Source organism: Myxocyprinus asiaticus, chromosome 13 (genome assembly GCF_019703515.2).
Source record: "Myxocyprinus asiaticus isolate MX2 ecotype Aquarium Trade chromosome 13, UBuf_Myxa_2, whole genome shotgun sequence".
NCBI lineage: Eukaryota > Metazoa > Chordata > Actinopteri > Cypriniformes > Catostomidae > Myxocyprinus > Myxocyprinus asiaticus.
In genome coordinates this window covers 39923586-39944639 of record NC_059356.1, presented here as the reverse complement: position 1 = coordinate 39944639, position 21054 = coordinate 39923586, and the positions used below count along the sequence as shown (strand labels likewise).

Genomic DNA, 21054 nt, shown 5'->3' with positions numbered 1-21054 from the left:
TAAGTTGCAGTACCTGCTGGTTTCTGTGGAGGTGGTTGTCTGATCGTTGTCCACAGTGAGAGAGGCCATAGCGGTCAAAGTGTCTGCCTCGTCCTTCTCCCGTTTCTGAGCGTCCAATAGAGACTGACCCACTGTAGGAGCCAAGCTCAGCAGAGACGTCCAGTGCTTACCTGCACATTTAGAGAAGAGAGAATTTGGAACTGGTATAATTGTTTTCAATTGTTCTCATTTGGACTTCTATTTAAAATGAATGAATATAAAGTGAATATAAAATGAAATGTATAGTTACACCATCATGCTTCCTTTTCTCACTTACTCTGAATCTCAATTACTCTCTCTAGAGAGGCTGTGGCCTTTGGACACGGTTTCTGTTGAAGGACTGTCAGTGGTAAAGGATCCAACTGCAAAAGGCACAAAATAACACTCATAACACAACTGATCACACATTATCAGCATTTATCAACACATTTACTGGAATTATCTGCCAAGTACTTTTCAAACCAAGTAGTGTTTATTTCAGCCATAGGAACAGCATTAAATAACTGTAATATGTTAATTTTTAATCTTTTTACTTATTTTACATGTTCTGTTCAGATTGACTTTACTGTTTTATGTTCGGAGTGCCCAATAATGTATGCTTAAAAACAATAATAGTAATTTTAAAATGTATCTCTTATCTTCCCTTCTTTTATTTCAGCAAGTTCCACTGACATAGTCAAAACCCCCCTTTGACAAATTTGTTTTACAGAGTGACTATTTGCACTTTTTTCCTGTTTCCACTCTTAATATTTCCTTTAATACTACTTAGAATAATAAATAAAAATTAATATAAAGGTTGATTTCATCGCAGTGATTTGGCCTTGGTGAATGTTGGGATGTGCAGAGAAGGGTTTGATCCAGAAGCGGGGTCTGTCGATCGCACTTGTTCCCTTTCTGCTCCCGCGGCTCAGCGTCGCTTGTGTGTAGATTGCATCACTGTATTACTATAGTAATATTGTAGTAACCATGTTTTTTGGCAGAAACCATAGGTTTAACGCAATAAACCATGGTGTTACTACAGTAATATGGTGGTAATATACTGTAGTAGCCATGGTTATTTTTGTGGTTACTATAATTTTACTACAAAATACCATGGTAAAAACTATGGTTACTGTAGTAAAACCTAGGTTGTTTTTTTCTAAGGGAAGGTTACGGTTAGGCTTAGGGCTAGGGTTTGTTGTAGGGTGTCTGTGGGACTCTAAATAAACACATTAAATACGCTGTGATGCCCATATACTGTATGCTAGTATTTAAATATGGATGTAAATAATATCTGCCACTATTTGCACTGGGGTGTAAATAGCATATACCATTATCTGCACCAGGGTGCAAATAGCATCTGCCTTTGTTTTACCACATATAAGCCATGCATTTTACAGAAATGTGACTGGTATCCATTCTAGTAACATCTGACCCCAACAAAAACAAAATGTAGAAATATACAATAAAATTAAACAACTGATAGGAGTGTACTACCATGGGTTAAATATATACTGTACACCAGTCAGATAATCTTAACATGTTAAAATTCATAGCATTTATTCATGTCTTATATCTGGGGTCTCTGAGATGGCAAACGTATATAATTGGCGTTTTTGACATGTGAAGTATGTTATCAAGCTGACATTTTTCAGAGATATTAAAATGGCCTTGAGGTCTCTGAAACCTGAAGATGAGAATGAAAATCATGGTAGTACTGAATATATAAATATATATAAGAATATATAAAAATATATGTATCCATCATGTACTGTTTGCATGTGTTTGACTGTTTGATGGGCACCTCGTCTCCGAGCAACGCAGCCACACAGGACTCAGATGCATCACAGATGGCAGTGAGGTCGTGACCTCCCTCCAGTGCCAGAACCACACGGCCGCCAGCCAACTTCATCAGCTGCTTAGTGAGATGGCCGAAACCTACTCAAAGAGCAGAGAGCATGCTGGGTAATTCATCAACTATAAACAAGCAGATGGCCTGATTATTTGACCTGGTGACCCAAGTACCTCAAAATTGCTTGAAGGGAGAATAAAGATCTAAAGCTATTGGTTCTGTACGAACTATATGATGTCATATATTAAAAGTCCAGGTATTAATGAATTTTCAGATAAATATAAAGTCGTTTATGTGTAAAATGCAAACCATGCAAGCTATTACGGGATTTAAATGTGTGAACATGTGTGCCACCCGTCTGCTGGTACAGCAATTAGAGTAAAGCAACTTACATTTGGCGGTGACATTGTATCCACCCAGGGGTGACTGGTGGCCCTCTACAGCATCAAAGCCCGCGGACACAAGCACCACATCTGGGGAGAACTCATTGGCTATGGGCATCACCACCGTTCTACAAGCACAATAATAATAATAATACATTTTATTTGCGTAGCACCTTTCATACATAAAATACAGCTCAAAGTGTTTCACAGTTGGAAGTATAAAAACATAGAATTCAACATTTCAGAGAAAGTAAAACAAATCATCACAATAAAAATGAAACAGTACAAAGATAAAAAAAATAATAATGGAAAAAAAAATGAATCAAAACAAATGTAGGGAAATCAAAATTAAAAACCTACAAACTAAATATAATGATAATCAATAAAAACCAAAAATAGATTAATCAAAATTTAGATTGAAAAGATATGTCTTCAAATGATTTTTAAAAATGTAAATGCTTGGTGCTTGTCTGATTTCAGTTGGTAAAGTATTTCAGCATAATGGCTAAAAGCAGCTTCACCAGATCTCTTAAGATTTATATTACAGTATGTAAGAAATACTGCATTGAAAGACCTCAAACTGCGAGTTGGAACATAATTTGATAAACAGTCAGAAATGAATGACGGTATTAAAGCATTAAGTGCTTTAAAAACCATTAAAAGAACCTTGTCACATATGTAAAATTGGTCTAAAATAATTGAGAACAGTAGGATCTAGGTTGCTTTTCTTAAGTAGTGGTTACACAACCACATTTTTGGGAAATTACCAGTTTCTAAGGAGCAATTTACAACATCAAGAACATCATCAGTCAGGCAGTCTGTGACTTCTTTAAAATTTTTATGGGAATAGGGTCCAGAGAGCACTTTAACTGACATATTATTTGCAAAAGCTGTTCTTTATTAATTGTCCTTTAGACGTTCATTGTAAATTGTGGTGGATTTGCTTCTTCTCCGGGTGCAATGTTACTATAGTGCGTAGTACTGAATCTGATATGAGCTATTTTCTGATCAAAACATGATGCAAATTCATCACACTTTGATACAGAGGGCTGAAGTAAACTATCTGAGGTGTGGTGATTTAAAAGGCGATCTCTAGTAGAAAAAAGCACTCCGGGATTGTTTTTCTTCTCATTAATAATCTTGGAATAAAATGACTGCTGTTCAGAATGTACCACATTGTTGTAGTCCCGAATGTGATTCAGTAAAATTTGCTGTGAACAGTTAATTTTGTTTTCCGCCAGAGAAGCTGTGCTCTGCGGCATTCTCTCTTAAAGTGACAAGTGCACTCATTTCTCCAAGGCATTTCTTTAGTTAAACTTCTCTTTTTTCTTTTTACTGGAGATATAACATCTAGAGTTGATTTAATCATAACATTGACTCCATTAACCTTTTCATTTACTGTAAGAATTTCATTGTATATTGACTGATGCTGAACCATATTCACAAGCATTGCTAAGTATATGTATTAATAATAACGTTTCTTAACTATCCTCTCTGTGGGAGCCCTTAAATTATCAGCTAAAATGTAAAAAAATAAGCAGTAATGATCTGAGACCGAAAAGTCAATTGTATTATTTACAACAGTAGGAATTACATATGAAATTACAAGATCTAATGTATGCCCTAGATTGTGTGTTGCTCCACTGACATGTTAAATAAAATCAATCGAGTTTAAAAGTTGTAAATATTCTGCTGATTTGCAGTCAGTGCAGTCATCAACATGAATATTAAAATCACCAACAATAAGAAACGTATCATAATTAGGGACACACAATGTTAAAAGTTCAGAAAACTCTGATAAAAAAAACAGGAATTATGCTTAGGAGGGCGATATATAGTTAAAGGAATAGTTCACCCAAAAATTAAAATTTGCGGATAATTTACTCACCCTCAGGCCATCCAAGATGTATCTGAGTTTCTTTCTTCATCAAAAAAGAATTTAAGATTTTTTGGATTTCATTTCAGGCCTCCTCCTCTAAACAATGCAAGTGAATGTACTCCATTTTTTGACGGTCCAAAATGCATATTCAGGGTGCATCAAAATAATCCACACGACTCCAGTCGACAAATAAAGTTCTTCTGAACCCAAACAATTGATTACTTTTAGAAACAAAACAATACTTATATACTTTTTAATTACAAATGTTCGATTCCGTACATCTCTGTGACGTGCGCTCATGAGAGGGATGATGTAAGCTCGTTGGTAAGGTGGAGGAGGATGGACCAATAAAGTTCTTCTGAACGCAAACGATTGACTATTTTGAGAAACAAAACAATACTTATATACGTAAGCGCATTGGTAAGGTCACACGTCACGTGGAGGAGGAGTCAGGAAGCGTGTCATTGTTTACAATGTCCTCATGTCTTCTAAAATTGAAATCCTCCGACATCATGTTTGAAATTGTTTTGGACTGTTTTGGTTTGTGAACGGCGCTTGGTCTGTGGTCTGTGCAAGTTTCTCTTGTAAACAATGATGCTCTTCCTGCTTCCTCCTCCACGTGACGTGTGACCTTACCAATGAGCTTACGTATATAAGTATTGTTTTGTTTCTCAAAATAATCAATCGTTTGCGTTCAGAAGAACTTTATTTGTCGACTGGAGTCGTGTGGATTATTTTGATGCACCCTAAATATCCATTTTGGACCGTCAACAAATGGAGTACATTCACTTGCATTGTTTAAAGGAGAAGGCCTGAAATGAAATCCTAAAAATCTAAATTTTGTTTTGATGAAGAAAGAAACTCAGGTACATCTTGGATAGCCTGAGGGTGAGTAAATTATCAGCAAATTGTCATTTTTGGGTGAACTATTCCTTTAATAACAGTACTGATTGATTTCCTTACTATTCCATTGCTAGATTCTCACAGGAACTAAAATTACAGAAACGACTTCCTTACAGGACAAAGATTGGTTATAAATAGCAGCTATCCCACCACCCTTCTTGCCAAGGTGAACCTTCAGCATAACACAACACAGACAAGATTTCTTTGATTCAAAAATATGCTGCACAGACAAGAATCACAAATGGAGATCTGGCCCTGCTAGTGAAAATTAAAGATTCATATTGGGTCATTATAGTTTAGGATACGACTTTTTTAACTTTGACAAGGATTCATGTTTTTTTGTAATTCTCAGTGTTCTAAACTGAAAGTATTAATAATAATAGTGTAGTTATAATTTATGCTTTGCATGAGCTTTTAAGACACTTTTTCTAAGGAAGTCCACACTCAAATAAATATGTTAGTCTTGTCTTTAAAATGTAAGAATTTCAATTTCATTACAAAATTCTATCAAATTGAATTGTGTCATGTTTAACAAAAATTACATTGATAACACTTTAGTTTTTTTTTTTATTTAAAAAAAAATATTAAAGATTACTCAATTCAATTTGATGGAATTTTGTTTTGAAATTAAATCTTTAAAATACTTTTTGAGAGTTTTTAAAATCACAGTTTGATCAAATAATAAAAGAGAGGGCGAATGAAGTGCATATCTAACCTGAAGGCAGTGAGATACTCCACATCGCCCATAGGTGGCTCAACTCCACCAGTCCAGGCAATGTTGACGTTAAAGCCCTCTCCTGGACCAACACCCACCTAAAGATGGACCAATAAGGGGATCGGTTAGAAATGAGAGACACTCTGGTCATGTGTCCAGCCATCATAGCCAAGATTGTTACCTCCTCGGGAGCGCCGCTGCCTGGGAAAAAGTTGCCATCGTCATAGCGATGCAGGGAAATGTACAGCACATTGGGGTCATTGTAGAAGGCTTGCTGGGTCCCATTTCCATGGTGAATATCCTATACAACAGAGTGAAAGAGTTTTGAAACATGCTTGGAATTAGTATGGTATGACATATAACAAACAAATACAGTTATTCTCACAGCGTCTAGAGTGTGTCATGAAATAATGAATACATTCGATGTAGGGACCATTTCCTTTTCCATCTATCAAAATGAGCTCTTATCTCCATGGAGTGAATCAGTACAATACAACTTTAATATAACTAGCTTTTTTAATGTAGAGTGTTACATCATAGATGGCTGTGTATCATGCAAAACTCACCCAGTCTACAATTAGAATCTTGCCCACTCCGAGTTTCTGCTGCAGGAGTTTGGCAGTGATGGCCACTGAGTTGAAGAAGCAGAAACCCCTGCCGAGAGACACACAGAAAAGAGTGGACTTAAAACTCTGTGAACCCCCATAAATGATTTTCCCTTCTATATTACAAACATCTGGGCACCCAAAACTCCCCTTATGGTGAACACTGGAACATTTAAATAACTTTTTTGACTGATGCTAGGTGGTCCTAGAAAAAAATATTTTAAAAAATGTAAAAAGGTTAACATTTGACCTAATAATAACATTATTACCGTTTCATTCGGCTTTCTACAAACTGGTCAAAAATCACGAGGTTGATTATTTAATTCTATAAACAGCCAAAGATATTAACAGTAATAAATTACAACAAAATAATATTATAATAATTATATAATAAATAAAATAATAATAATAATAATAATATATATATATATATATATATATATATATATATATATATATATATATAGTATCTATTTTTTTTATTTCTACATATTTATCTTGCCTTCCTTGCAATGTACATAATTTCAAGAGTAGATTGTTCTTGTGTTGTAATTGTAGTTGCACAGTGTAAAGCACACTTTTTCGCTTCAAGTTTATATATTATACTAATATTGTGTAGTAATATTTTTCACATTTAAGGATACTAGTAAAGTCATCAAAACTATGGAATAACATAAATGGAACTACGGGAATTATGTTGTGACTAAATAAATCCAAAACAAATAAAAACTGTGTTATATTTTAGCATCTTCAAAGTAGTCACCCTTTGCATGTACTCTTGACATTTTCTCAACCAACTTCTTGAGGTATCACCCTGGGATGCTTTTTAAACAGTATTGTTCCCATCAATACTGGGCACTTATTAGCTGCTTTTCTTTATTATTTGGTCCAAGTCATCAATTTCAATTTTTTAAATAAAATTTTAGTTTTGTAATGAAATAAATTAATATGTTGGCACAATTATATTTTTGTCTACAAAACTAATTTCAAACATTTAAGCATACGCCTTCAGATTAAAAGATTTTTAAGATCATGAGAAACATTTCAGTCAAGTGACCACAAACTTTTGAACGGTAGTGTGTGTATATATATATATATATATATATATATATATATATATATATATATTATATATATATATATATATATATATATATATATATATATATATATATATATATATATATATACATACACACAAACACACACACACACACACACACACACACACACTGGTGGCCAAAATTTTGAATAATGTACAGATTTTGCTGTTTCGGAAGGAAATTGGTATTTAATTCACCAAAGTGGCATTCAACTGATCACAAAGTATAGTCAGGACATTACTGATGTAAAAAACAGCACCATCACTATTTGAAAAAAGAAATTTTTGATAAAATCTAGACAGGCCCCATTTCCTGCAGCCATCACTCCAACAACTTATCCTTGAGTAATCATGCTAAATTGCTAATTTGGTACTAGAAAATCACATGCCATTATATCAAACACTGCTGAAAGCTATTTGGTTCGTTAAATGAAGCATAACATTGTCTTTGTGTTTGTTTTTGAGTTGCCACAGTATGCAATAGACTGGCATGTCTTAAGGTCAATATTAGGTCAAAAATGGCAAAAAAAGAAACAGCTTTCTCTAGAAACATGTCAGACAGTCATTGTTTTGAGGAATGAAGGCTATACAATGCTTGAAATTGCCAAAAAACTGAAGATTTCATACAAAGGTGTACACTACAGTCTTCAAAGACAAAGGACAACTGGCTCTAACAAGGACAGAAAGAGATGTGGAAGGACAGATGTACAACTAAACAAGAGGATATGTACATCAGAGTCTCTAGTTTGAGAAATAGACGCCTCACATGTCCTCAGCTGACAGCTTCATTGAATTCTACCTGCTCAACACCAGTTTTATGTACAACAGTAAATAGAAGACTCAGGGGTGCAGGCCTTATGGGAAGAATTGCAAAGAAAAAGCCACTTTTGAAACAGAAAAACAAAAAGAAAAGGTTAGAGTGGGCAAAGAAACACAGACATTGGACAACAGATAATTGGAAAAGAGTGTTATGGATCTTAACCACATTGAGCTTCTGTGGGATCAGCTAGACTGTAAGGTGCGTGAGAAATGCCTGACAAGACAGCCACATCTATGGCAAGTGCTACAGGAAGTGTGGGGTGAAATGTCACTTGAGTATCTGGACAAACTGACAGCTAGAATGCCAAGTATCTGCAAAGCTGTCATTGCTGCACATGGAGGATGTGAAGTAGTTTGAACTCTTTGAAGTAGTTTTTTTTTCCAAATTGTAATAGTAATTTTTCATGTTATTAATGTCCTGACTATACATTGTGATCAGTTGAATGCCACTTTGGTGAATAAAAGTACCAATTTCTTTCCATAAGAGCAAAATCTGTACATTATTCCAAACTTTTGGCTGCCAGTGTGTATATATATATATATATATATATATATATATATATATATATATATATATATATATATATATATGTACACTATATTGCCAAAAGTATTCGCTCACCTGCCTTTAGACGCATATGAACTTAAGTGACATCCCATTCTTAATCCATAGGGTTTAATATGACGTTGGCCCACCCTTTGCAGCTGTAACAGCTTCAACTCTTCTGGGAAGGCTTTCCACAAGGTTTAGGAGTGTGTTTATGGGAATTTTTGACCATTCTTCCAGAAGCGCATTTGTGAGGTCAGACACTGATGTTGGACGAGAAGGCCTGGCTCGCAGTCTTCGCTCTAATTCATCCCAAAGGTGCTCTATCGGGTTGAGGTCAGGACTCTGTGCAGGCCAGTCAAGTTCTTCCACACCAAACTCGCTCATCCATGTCTTTATGGACCTTGCTTTGTGTACTGGTGCACAGTCATGTTGGAACAGGAAGGGGCCATCCCCAAACTGTTCCCACAAAGTTGGGAGCATGGAATTGTCCAAAATCTCTTGGTATGCTGAAGCATTCAGTGTTCCTTTCACTGGAACTAAGGGGCCAAGCCCAGCTCCTGAAAAACAACCCCACACCATAATCCCCCCTCCACCAAACTTCACAGTCGGCACAATGCAGTCAGACAAGTACCGTTCTCCTGGCAACCGCCAAACCCAGACTCGTCCATCAGATTGCCAGATGGAGAAGCGTGATTCGTCACTCCAGAGAATGCGTCTCCACTGCTCTAGAGTCCAGTGGTGGCGTGCTTTACACCACTGCATCCGACGCTTTGCATTGCACTTGGTGATGTATGGCTTGGATGCAGCTGCTCGGCCATGGAAACCCATTCCATGAAGCTCTCTACGCACTGTTCTTGAGCTAATCTGAAGGCCACATGAACTTTGGAGGTCTGTAGCGATTGACTCTGCAGAAAGTTGCCGACCTCTGCGCACTATGCGCCTCAGCATCCGCTGACCCCGCTCTGTCATTTTACGTGGCCTACCACTTCGTGGCTGAGTTGCTGTCATTCCCAATCGCTTCCATTTTGTTATAATACCACTGACAGTTGACTGTGGAATATTTAGTAGCGAGGAAATTTCACGACTGGACTTGTTGCACAGGTGGCATCCTATCACAGTACCACGCTGGAATTCACTGAGCTCCTGAGAGCGGCCCATTCTTTCACAAATGTTTGTAGAAGCAGTCTGCATGCCTAGGTGCTTCATTTTATACACCTGTGGCCATGGAAGTGATTGGAACACCTGAATTCAATTATTTGGATGGGTGAGCGAATACTTTTGGCAATATAGTGTATATATATATATATACACTCAACATGGCAGCCACCAAGAGGGGCCACCCACCATTTGTAGAATAAAAACACTTTTTTGTACATCATGCACATAGTTTTACACATCCTGGTCAAAAGTTATTTTTTGGTGTAATTATTTATGTAGTCTTAGTGCACTGTTAACAGAACATTATAAAGTATATGACTTATTTATGTATATATACTGTATTTTTATTTTATTTTTTTATTTGAAAGGTGGCTCAAAACTACAATGTTCCAACTCACATGGCAGTGGATTCTTCAGCATGGTGACCAGGAGGACGGACCACAGCAAAACCGTTCTAGATCACAAACAAAGATAGAGGGGAAAGAAGTTAAAGGAAGCATAAGAAAATGTAATAAAATATATTAAACGAAAAATATGAACCTTCAGCTCCCCAGCGGCGACTTTAAATGCCAGCTCAATGACGCAGCCCACTGCCATACGCACTGCACCTGACGAGTGCATCTCATTCCACACCGTGTCGCTGTCCACCTACAAGGTATATTACCATGACGTAATATATCAGTATATACTGTATAAGTATCCAAACTTTTCCTAAGCAATCACTGAGTGGCAGCATGATGATGCTGATTGCTTGTTTTCAGTTTCTGGTCTCAGTAAGAAGCAAAGTCAAAAATACCAAAGTAAGCGATCCAGACGGAAAACAACCATTTAAATGTTATTTGGAGTAAATATTAATTTCAGGCTCAACTTGTGCAGTTTTTAGGTGTCACAGCAACTCAAAGTAGTTATTGATATCAACATAACTAACTTCAGACCATCGCTTCATGTCATCTACCCACTCAGGTGAGGCACAGTCAAAAAACAGTCATCGCAGCTCTAAAGTACCGGTACTATGGAGCCACATGCTTTTTTATTTTTCATAGGTCGATGCGAGTGAAAACACTGGAGACTGGAAATTGAAAACAGGCATCTTTTATGAATCATGGAACACTTCTGCGTTCAGTAAAAAGGTGGAAATAATTACAGCAGTACTATAATGACCTATTGGCCTAATCGGCCGATAGTTTTTAAAATCGATTTATTGAATTTTTTAAAATGTTCTTAGTCTTTCTTTACTGTGATAGGCACAGACATAGAGGCTGCAGAGTCCAAAATGAGTAAAATCTCATTTGGATAACAGGATTTGGTGCATAATGTGGGACTTTTCATTACAAACAAGCTTGAAATACACTAAGGACTCTTATTTTGAAATGTCTGTGCTTCCAGCTCACACAAACACAGAAGGGAAACAAAACATGCACTCTTACAATCATCTACAATGTATTACAACAGAATCAATATACATCGTCATATGGGTTAAAGGGATAGTTCACCCAAAAATGAAAATGTTCTCATCATTTACTCGCCCATATGCCATCCCAGATGTGCATGACTTTCTTTCTTTATTAGAACACAAACAAAGGTTTTTAGAATAATATCTCAGCACTGTAGGTCCATACAATGCAAGTGAATGGTGATCAGACCTTTGTAGCTCCAAAAATCACATAAAGGAAACATAGAAGTAATCCATATGACTCTAGTTTTTATATCCATATCTTCAGAAGCAATATAATAGGTGTGGTTGAGAAACAGATACAAATTTATGTCCTTTTTTACCCTAAATCTCCACTTTCACTTTCCCTTTTACATCTAAAAGTTACATGTGGTGCATCTGAAAGTGAAAGTGGAGATTTAGAGTAAAAAAGGACTTAAATATTTATCAGTTTCTCACCCACACCCATCATATCGCTTCAGAAGATATGGCTTTAACCACTGGAGTCACATGGATTATTTTATGTTTCCTTAATGAGATTTTTGAACCTACAAATGTATGATCACCATTCACTTGCATTGTATGGACCTACTGGGCTGAGATATTTTTCTAAAAATCTTTGTTTGTGTTCTGCAGAAGAAAGTCATACATATCTGGGATGGCATGAGTGTGAGGAAATGAAGAGAATTTTCATTTTTGGGTGAACTATCCCTTTAATAAATACTGTATGGGCAGTAATTAATCAACAGTAGAGCATAATTTAAAAATAACATTAATAGCTTGTCAGTTGTCATATGTGTCTTTTTATATATATATATATAACATTTTGCATTAATAATCATAAATTAGTCTATAAACAGTGATGATGACATTGTCTTGGCACCGTTATGATGCTCTATATATAAACAATCACCAAATTAAGCCTTCTTAAGATTCTCTAGATGAAGGGTTTTGGCCTCAGAGGAACATGGAGGAATAAAAAAAAATATATATATATATATATATATATCTGCGTTGTTTTACCGATAACCAATAGTTCCGAACAGCAACTATAAGCACAGATTAATCGGTAAAACCAATATATTGGTTGACCTCTACCTATTTACTTTCTATGTCCCTGGTCTTCCTGTACACAATTTGTTATTAACCAATAATAAATCACTCAGAAATATTTCATATTACATAATTAGCAATGCAATATTATTCTTATTAGAATTATTGTTGTTGCTGTTATAAAAATATAAATAAAATACATTTCAATAACTGGATGAAAAATGCCTCTGACATACTTTTGCTTTCTGATCATGTAAACAAGGCCGTATTGGCATGGAACATTTTTATTAACCAATAATATCATATTCCACTTTTCAGGAGCCGATTAAATCTCAAAAGTCCTGCCCTACATTGTTTCACACTAGGGATGTGACGGTATCAAATTTTATATCATGATAATTGCTGAAGCATTTATCACGGTAAACGGTATTATCACGCAATGGTATTGTATTGAATTACAAAACAGGTTGAAAGATGAATAAACTTTACTGTTGTTCTTAATTACAAGATTTAGTTCCTTGTTTTGTACTTTTTAAATCAAAAGATCACAAAGAAAGCAACTTTGCAAAGATCAAACCATATAAGATTCAATAAGACATGGTGGCTTTCAAAAGTCTGAGTTGAATGCTTCCATTTTGCATTTATCTAACTCATTACATTTTATTTTCATTGCGAATGTAACAATAATGGAAATATTTTGAGGGAGAAGTTTAATTGATAAAGAAACATGAATTTTAGAGTTTCCTAGTATTTTGGGATGTCTTCCTATTACTATAAGTGTTAGAGAGTGTAGGGAATGTTGATTTATTGATGGAAATGCTACAGTGCATTCAGAAAAATCTAAACAATTTGGTTAGTAAGTTATCTAGAAATTTTCACGGTATTTTGAAGTGCTCCCGATAACAATATCGTGCATGTTAATTATCACTGTATACCTTATTATTGAATATCTGCACATGTCTATTTCACACTGAATATTCTGTTTTACTTTGAAATATGTCATATTGCATACTGGAAGTTCCATGCATTATGAATGCTGATTGATTCTTTTCTTTAAGGAAAAGGTGTGACGGATGGGCAATACTCACCCCAATTCCTCCACATGGCAGGACAGCATACATTTTCTGACTGACTGGACCTAGTGGAGAAAAAAGAAAATTAAAAGTTAATCTGTGGATGATGCTTTCCCATACTGTTAGGTTTAGGCCCATATCTGTTGTTCACACATAATCTATTCAGGTAATTGCATAATTGGCTATGCAAATTCAGTCTGGAGGATGCTTGTTGGATGACAATGACGCAACTATCCAGAGCATCTGTCTCGCTGATCAACAAAGAGCACTCAAGGTCAAAACATTCTGCACTCCTTCAAAGTGTGTCTCATATAAAAGTGGAGGTGGTGGAGTGATGGCAAATGAAAACTCTGACTGTGGCTGAACTTTCACACCCCCCAACACACACACTCTTCGCTGGTGACTCAGAAGCGGGGGTGGGCAAATGTCTAGAACCTATAAAAAGCCCAGGCGGCTGTCAGAGGAGGTTTGCTAAAGCAACGCATCAGACTGGAAGTGAGCAAGGAAAGCTTCTGTGGATGGAGTACTCGAAGGAGAACCCTCAAGACAGCAACTAAATACGCAAGCAGCTTTGGGGAAGCTCCTTTCAAATTGTAGCTCATCAAGCTACAAGCTATTGCCACGTTAATGAAAAATTAAGTAAAGTTAGTAGCATTGCTACTTTAAGTTTGTTACTCCCCAAGTGCACACAAGATCCTTACACACACCATGAGAACAAACACACATATACTGAGCTTCCTCAGTGAAAGAAACCCTATAACACTCACCTAAAAGTTTCTTGCTGTCCAGTTTCTGTCTGTTCAGGGGACTAGTGCCATACAGCAGTGTGTGGTACTCAGAGTGCACAGTTTGGATTTCATCTAGTGTTGCCTTCCTTCCTCTGATCCTCTGCAAACAAACAAACATTACTTAATTTCAGTCATATGATTCTGGCTGGATTTTCTTCCACCTGTCAGCAGGTGGCACACTTACCTCACAGCGACCAAGCAACCCTGTTTCCTGAAGTCTTGACCAAACACTCTGAATGCGACCAGCGTGTTCGGGATGAATGTTTGTGTTCCCACACATGCACTGATGCTTTAGCATGAAGGTGTCATATACCAGCCCTGAGAGAGAGAGAGAGAGAGAGAGAGTGTATAAAATACACAAAAATCTGGTGAGCCTTTATCAATATCAATCCCTTCCTTTTTAAAATAGTTATGGTACATTACGTTCTATTTAGTAAGTGTATTATCTTAACCCAGTTTCTGCTTAAATCAATTCTACAGTCTGTCATGATTGATTGATTGATTTACAGTTGTCTGGTGTACCTGTCGTAAAGAGATGTTTGATGGGTATCTCTAACATGGGCGTTCCTTTAAGACTAGAAGTGACGGGGGAGGACTGTGCCCTTCCTAGGGGTCTGTGAGGCATTCCTGTGATGGACAGAGAGGCCTGGAATACATTCAGTTGCTGCACATGCTGCTGGTCCAAATACTGCAGAAAAAACACATAAACATCCAGATTCAGTTCAGTTTAATTCAGTTCAGATTTGATTTAGTTCTGTTCAGGTTCATTCAGATCTGTTCAGTACAGTTTAATTCAGTTCACTTTAGAAGTTTAATTTAGTTCAGTTTAGAATGGTTTAATTAAGTTCAGATCAGTTTAAATCAGTTCAGTTCTTTAAGCTGTTCAGAACAGCTTAAAGTAGTTCAGTTTAGAAGTACAATTTGGTTAAGTTCAGAACAGTTTAATGTAGTTTATTTCAGAACACTTTAATGCAGTTCAGAGCAGTTTAATTCAGTTCAGTAAAGTTTGATTCAATTTAGCACAGTTTTATTCAGCTCAGCTTTAGTACATTTAAATTCAGTACAGTTCAGTTTAATTCAGTTCAGTTTAGAACAGTTAAATTAATCTCAGAACAGTTTAATGTAGATTAGTTCAGAACAGTTTAATTTAGTTCAGTTCAGAACAGTTTAATTTAGTTCTGTTCAGAACAATTTAATGTAGTTTAGTTCAGAACAGTTTAATGTAGTTTAGTTCAGAACAGTTTAATGTAGTTTAGTTCAGAACAGTTTAATTTAGTTCAGATTTGATTTAGTTCTGTTCAGGTTCATTCAGATCTGTTCAGTACAGTTTAATTCAGTTCACTTTAGAAGTTTAATTTAGTTTAGTTCAGAACAGTTTAATTTAGTTCAGTTCAGAACAGTTTAATTTAGTTCTGTTCAGAACAGTTTAATGTAGTTTAGTTCAGAACAGTTTAATGTAGTTTAGTTCAGAACAGTTTAATTTAGTTCTGTTCAGAACAGTTTAATTTAGTTCAGTTCAGAACAGTTTAATTTAGTTCTGTTCAGAACAGTTTAATTTAGTTCTGTTCAGAACAGTTTAATTTAGTTCTGTTCAGAATAGTTTAATGTAGTTTAGTTCAGAACAGTTTAATGCAGTTCAGTTCAGAACAGTTTAATTTAGTTCTGTTCAGAACAGTTTAATGTAGTTTAGTTCAGAACAGTTTAATGTAGTTTAGTTCAGAACAGTTTAATTTAGTTCTGTTCAGAACAGTTTAATTTAGTTCAGTTCAGAACAGTTTAATTTAGTTCTGTTCAGAACAGTTTAATTTAGTTCTGTTCAGAACAGTTTAATTTAGTTCTGTTCAGAATAGTTTAATGTAGTTTAGTTCAGAACAGTTTAATGCAGTTCAGTTCAGAACAGTTTAATGCAGTTTAGTTCAGAACAGTTTAATGTAGTTTAGTTCAGAACAGTTTAATGTAGTTCAGTTCAGAACAGTTTAATGCAGTTTAGTTCAGAACAGTTTAATGTAGTTTAGTTCAGAACAGTTTAATTTAGTTCTGTTCAGAACAGTTTAATTTAGTTCAGTTCAGAACAGTTTAATTTAGTTCTGTTCAGAATAGTTTAATGTAGTTTAGTTCAGAACAGTTTAATGCAGTTTAGTTCAGAACAGTTTAATGTAGTTCAGTTCAGAACAGTTTAATGTAGTTTAGTTCAGAACAGTTTAATGTAGTTTAGTTCAGAACAGTTTAATTTAGTTCAGTTCAGAACAGTTTAATGTAGTTTAGTTCAGAACAGTTTAATTTAGTTCAGTTCAGAACAGTTTAATGTAGTTTAGTTCAGAAGTTTAATTCAGATCATATCAGTAAAGTTTAATTCAGTTTACTGCAGTTTAATTAATCTCAACTAAAGTACATTTAAATTCAGTTCAGTTCATAACAGTTTAATTCAGATCAGTCAAGAAATGTTTAATTAAACTGAGAAAAGTTTAATTCAATTCAGTTCAGTGCAATGCAGTTAAATACAGCTTAGTTCAATCCACCACACTTAAATTAACTTCAGTGCTGTTCAGTTCAGTAGTTTTATTTTGTTCAGTTTAGTTTAGTAGTGTTATTCAGCCCAGTTAAATTACACTTTAATCCAGTGCAATTCAATTCAACAAAAAGACATTTAATTTTTTCATGAAATTCAGTTCAATAAACCTTAGTTTTGAGAGTTTAAAGCACTGCCAAAGTATTTGACAGTGGCTCCAGCTAAGATCAACCAAACAGGAAAGCAAGCCACAGTCATCACTTCAGCCAAGCATGAAAGAATGCAAACTTAAAGTATGTCATCTGATGGATAAAATCTGATGATTTTAAGAGAAACCATTCTACCCCAGCTAAGACCAGTGACAGAACATAAATGTACATGTGTGTGAAGACTAAGTTATGAGAGAGAATAAACATCAGTCCAAGCACGTGGAGCATCTCAACGAAATCCAGCGAACATCTGCCAAAATCTACTCAAGAGTCCCCTCCAGTAAACAGCCTCAGAGTCTGCTTTATATTATATCAGCAGAACAGAGAAGAAGACTATGCATGTGTGTGTGTGTGTGCAAGGAGAAAGCCACTGATGCAGTACAACGTGTGATAGAAACACATGCAACAGACCTTATTCACTTATTATCTTTAATTTTTAATGGGAATGACAACGAGGTTGTGAGGGATAGACTTCCTGTCTCTTCAATGGGCTGTACTGCAGTTTAAATTGTTTTTGGATCATTCTAGACAAAGAACTCCAGGCAACATGAGTAGTGGAAAATCAGATGTGACCTAGGAGCTTTATACAGCTTTATACCGTTCATGCTATTGAAGAGATGGTAAGAGATGGTAAGTCTATCCCTCACAGCCTCGTTGTCATTCCCATTAAAAATCAAAGATGGCGCTAGAGTGGATAAGGGCTACAGTGTTTATTCAACCAGGGACATATGCACATGACAACATTTTTTACGAGTTGTTTTCTTTGTACAAGAGCTTGAGGTTAAAGGTATGCCAACCCACATGTTGGTTTCACTATAGTAGTGAGGACATCTCATAGACACAATGTTGTTTAAAGAGGTGATGATCTCTGCTAAAACCCAACCCTATCACTAATCCTCACAGAAACCTGTTGATATCAGTAGACTTAATGCAAAACAATATTATGAGCCTTTCAAAGAGTCCTCAAGTTGGTTCTTGACAAGTTTCAGCACAATAGTGAAGACAAAAAAAATACAAATTAAAAATGGCCTTACAAGTATAGCAAAACCTGAACACACGTTTATTTACCTAAATATGATATGTCCGCATTTATTTATCTAAATGGGGACATACCATAGACTTCTATAGTTTAGCTACTTTTGATGACTACAGAGTAATCTTAACCCATTTTTTTTTTTTTTTTTTTTACATAATTTATCAAGCACATGTCTAAAAAGGAACATTTTGTCAGATATAGTTAACTTCTGGGGACACTGGGTTTACTTGGCTATCTAAATGGGAAAATACAAAACACTTCTATTGTTTCATATAAAGCTAATTTTAATTACTACAGAATAACTCACAACTTTTGTAGACTTTTGCTAACTTTAGCTAAATATGTACACACTCTCACAAATACTCACAATCCTCCTTTTCACTCCAACTCTCTCTTTTCTATTCAAGACACTAAAGCCGTGCCGCATTTCTGTCTATCTCTCAGTATGGCAAGTGATGGGGACTAAATTTGTATTCGAGACACCAAGGCAGACAAGCAGAGGCATTCACACACACACACACACACACACACACACACACACACACACACACACACACACACACACACAGACACAGACACACACACACACGACACACACACACACACACACACACACACAGAGGGGGTGTAGGGATGTAGGTGGGCGTGTTTAAATGAGAAGGAAAGGGCAACTGGATCTGTGACATACCAAAGCAAAAAGAATTGTTTGGGATATCGCTGCCTCATTGGTGACAACATGTCACCTCTTCATACACATACACACACTGCGGTGTGTCATGTCACCCTGGTGGGATGTGATTGGGTGTGAAGTGCAGGGCAGCGAAAGCGGGTGGGGTCCGGAGAAGGAGATGAATCACCAAGGAGAGATGAGTCAGAGACGAGCCATTCACAGTGAAGTGAATGTGTAGATATATGTGTGTGTGTGTGTCTGCCGCTGCGCGAGGAGGATACAGTCTGAATTATAATGGCGTGCTCTTTTGAGATGTTTTTCTCAATAAGTGCAGGCAGAAAGAGCAGTCGCTCTCTCGGTTTCATTCACGCCTTCTCTCACTCATTCACTTGTTCCTTCCTTCCTCCCTCGCCAACAACACAAATGTGTGTTAATGGGGTCTGTGTTAAGATCAAAATGAGCTGTTTTTGAGGACTGATTCTGCCTGAATGCCATGCAAATGAATGGGTCTGAATGCATAACTCCATGAATCATAGCAGCTGTGGTTATTATATTATATATACATACTGTACATGTATATACAGTATATATTTAAATCCACTGGAAACACAGTGACAAACAAGGATTGTGGCATCAATAATGCACACATTTCACTGCATATCAAAAATTGAGATGCACAAAAAACTCTTACAAAAAAGTATGGTGGCATTACCACGGTGAAGTGATGGTATCAGATGGTATTTTCAAATATACCATATTATCATCATGATAATGTCCAAAAATCATGGTATATTCATGGTGCCAAGTCCAATAAGCCTGCTAAGGTACAGGTTCAAAGCTGATAAGAAAGTACCACATACCATGGCACAGTACAATGGTAAAGTGATGGTATCAGATGGTATTACCATGGAACTTTGATAAATACCATTACTGTGTGTATGATTACTATGTTCAAATGCCATAGTATTTAGATGCCACTTTGAAGAATACTATGATATCATCATGATAGTGTCTGAAAAAAACATGGTAATACCATGGTACCTTTTGTTAAAATAAAAAAAGAAACCTGCTCAGGTACAGTTTGGGGTGTTGTGGGTGTTTGCCAGGGCATTGCTATGTGGTTGCTAGCATGTTCTAGGTGGTTACTAGGGATTTAATACTGTAGGTGGTTCCTTACTGGCCCAAGACAAAGGGGTATATCCCCAAATTTAAACTTTCCTCAATGGGCTACAAGATTGGAGGTGTCATATCTGTATCATAATCGGTGTGGGACAGGTTACGTGTCAAAGTTTAATACTTAAGGATAGAGGTTTGTTGAAATCCCTAACCCAAAGTATAAGCATCAGTAATAGTGATGCTTACAAACTAAACTTCTGCTCTCTGAGGAACCTCCACCCTCATTCTCAAGCTGATTTCTTAATGAGTGAAATGTATACGCTGTAAACAGACTGTTGTGTCTTTCTATCACCCAGTCATTTCTCTCTCTCTCTTCCCCCTCTTGCCTCCAGTTGTGAGTCACTGGTGGGAGGAAAGGAAGAAAGCAATCTTCCTCTTTAATCCCTCCTTTCAGGGGGGCGAAAAAGCTGCAATCGCTCTTGTTAAGAGGAAAACCCTGGATCTCCAGTCAACAAGCCCCCGCAAGTGCATCCCAACACTCATCATGAACTTGCCTACACACTTAAGCTCTTGAAAAGTACAGCAGCGGAAGCTTTGGAAATTCCGATGGCTCTTAAAAGATGCTGAACGACAACGCAAAGGACACACATATTTCAACATAGTTAATTATTTTACATCTTCTGAAGAAAATGTGATTGATGCTTGCAAGTACAAAACTCGCTGCTCATTTTTTTAATCAATATTTTTGTCTGGTTTTCCACTAAAAATTTCAAAACAACATTAAAACAAGAGATTTACTTGAGAATGTTATAGTTTTTTTGAAAATGTACAGTAATTTCAAATAGGATGATTGCAACATGCTCCAAAAAAGTTGAGACAGGGGCAATTTAAGACTAATAACAATTTGATGAGTTGAAATAACAAGGTGATGTGAAACAGAAGATGTTAAACAGGTGAGGCAACTGTGTCATAATACTGTATACTGTATAAGGAGCCTCCAAAACAGCCTAGTCCCTCAAGAGCAAGGATCATTTGAGACTTGACAAATTGTCAACAGATGCTTCAGCAAATAATCCAGCACTTTGAGAACAATGTTCCCCAAAGACAAACTGGAAGGATTTGGGGCATTTCACCTTCTACAGTGCACAATATAGTGAAAAGATTCAAGGAATCTGGTCAAATCT

General features: G+C 36.2%; 1 protein-coding gene across 7 annotated transcripts in view; it reads right to left on the bottom strand.

Moving 5' to 3' along the window:
- LOC127450871 (histone deacetylase 5-like) overlaps positions 1–21054 on the bottom strand; it is a 144239-nt gene that overhangs the window by 7876 nt on the left and 115309 nt on the right. For 5 of the 7 annotated variants that reach the window (XM_051715311.1, XM_051715313.1, XM_051715306.1 and 2 more), the window contains 13 exons: positions 14853–15018; positions 14515–14648; positions 14310–14430; positions 13558–13607; positions 10525–10632; positions 10383–10438; positions 6317–6404; positions 5932–6051; positions 5751–5848; positions 2263–2381; positions 1823–1959; positions 317–401; positions 14–170 (listed from right to left, as the gene is read on the bottom strand). In XM_051715311.1, coding sequence (XP_051571271.1) covers positions 14–170; positions 317–401; positions 1823–1959; positions 2263–2381; positions 5751–5848; positions 5932–6051; positions 6317–6404; positions 10383–10438; positions 10525–10632; positions 13558–13607; positions 14310–14430; positions 14515–14648; positions 14853–15018 — 1439 coding nt within the window. The remainder of the gene's footprint in view (positions 1–13; positions 171–316; positions 402–1822; positions 1960–2262; positions 2382–5750; positions 5849–5931; positions 6052–6316; positions 6405–10382; positions 10439–10524; positions 10633–13557; positions 13608–14309; positions 14431–14514; positions 14649–14852; positions 15019–21054) is intronic. The other 2 variants (XM_051715307.1, XM_051715309.1) reach the window with 1 other exon arrangement.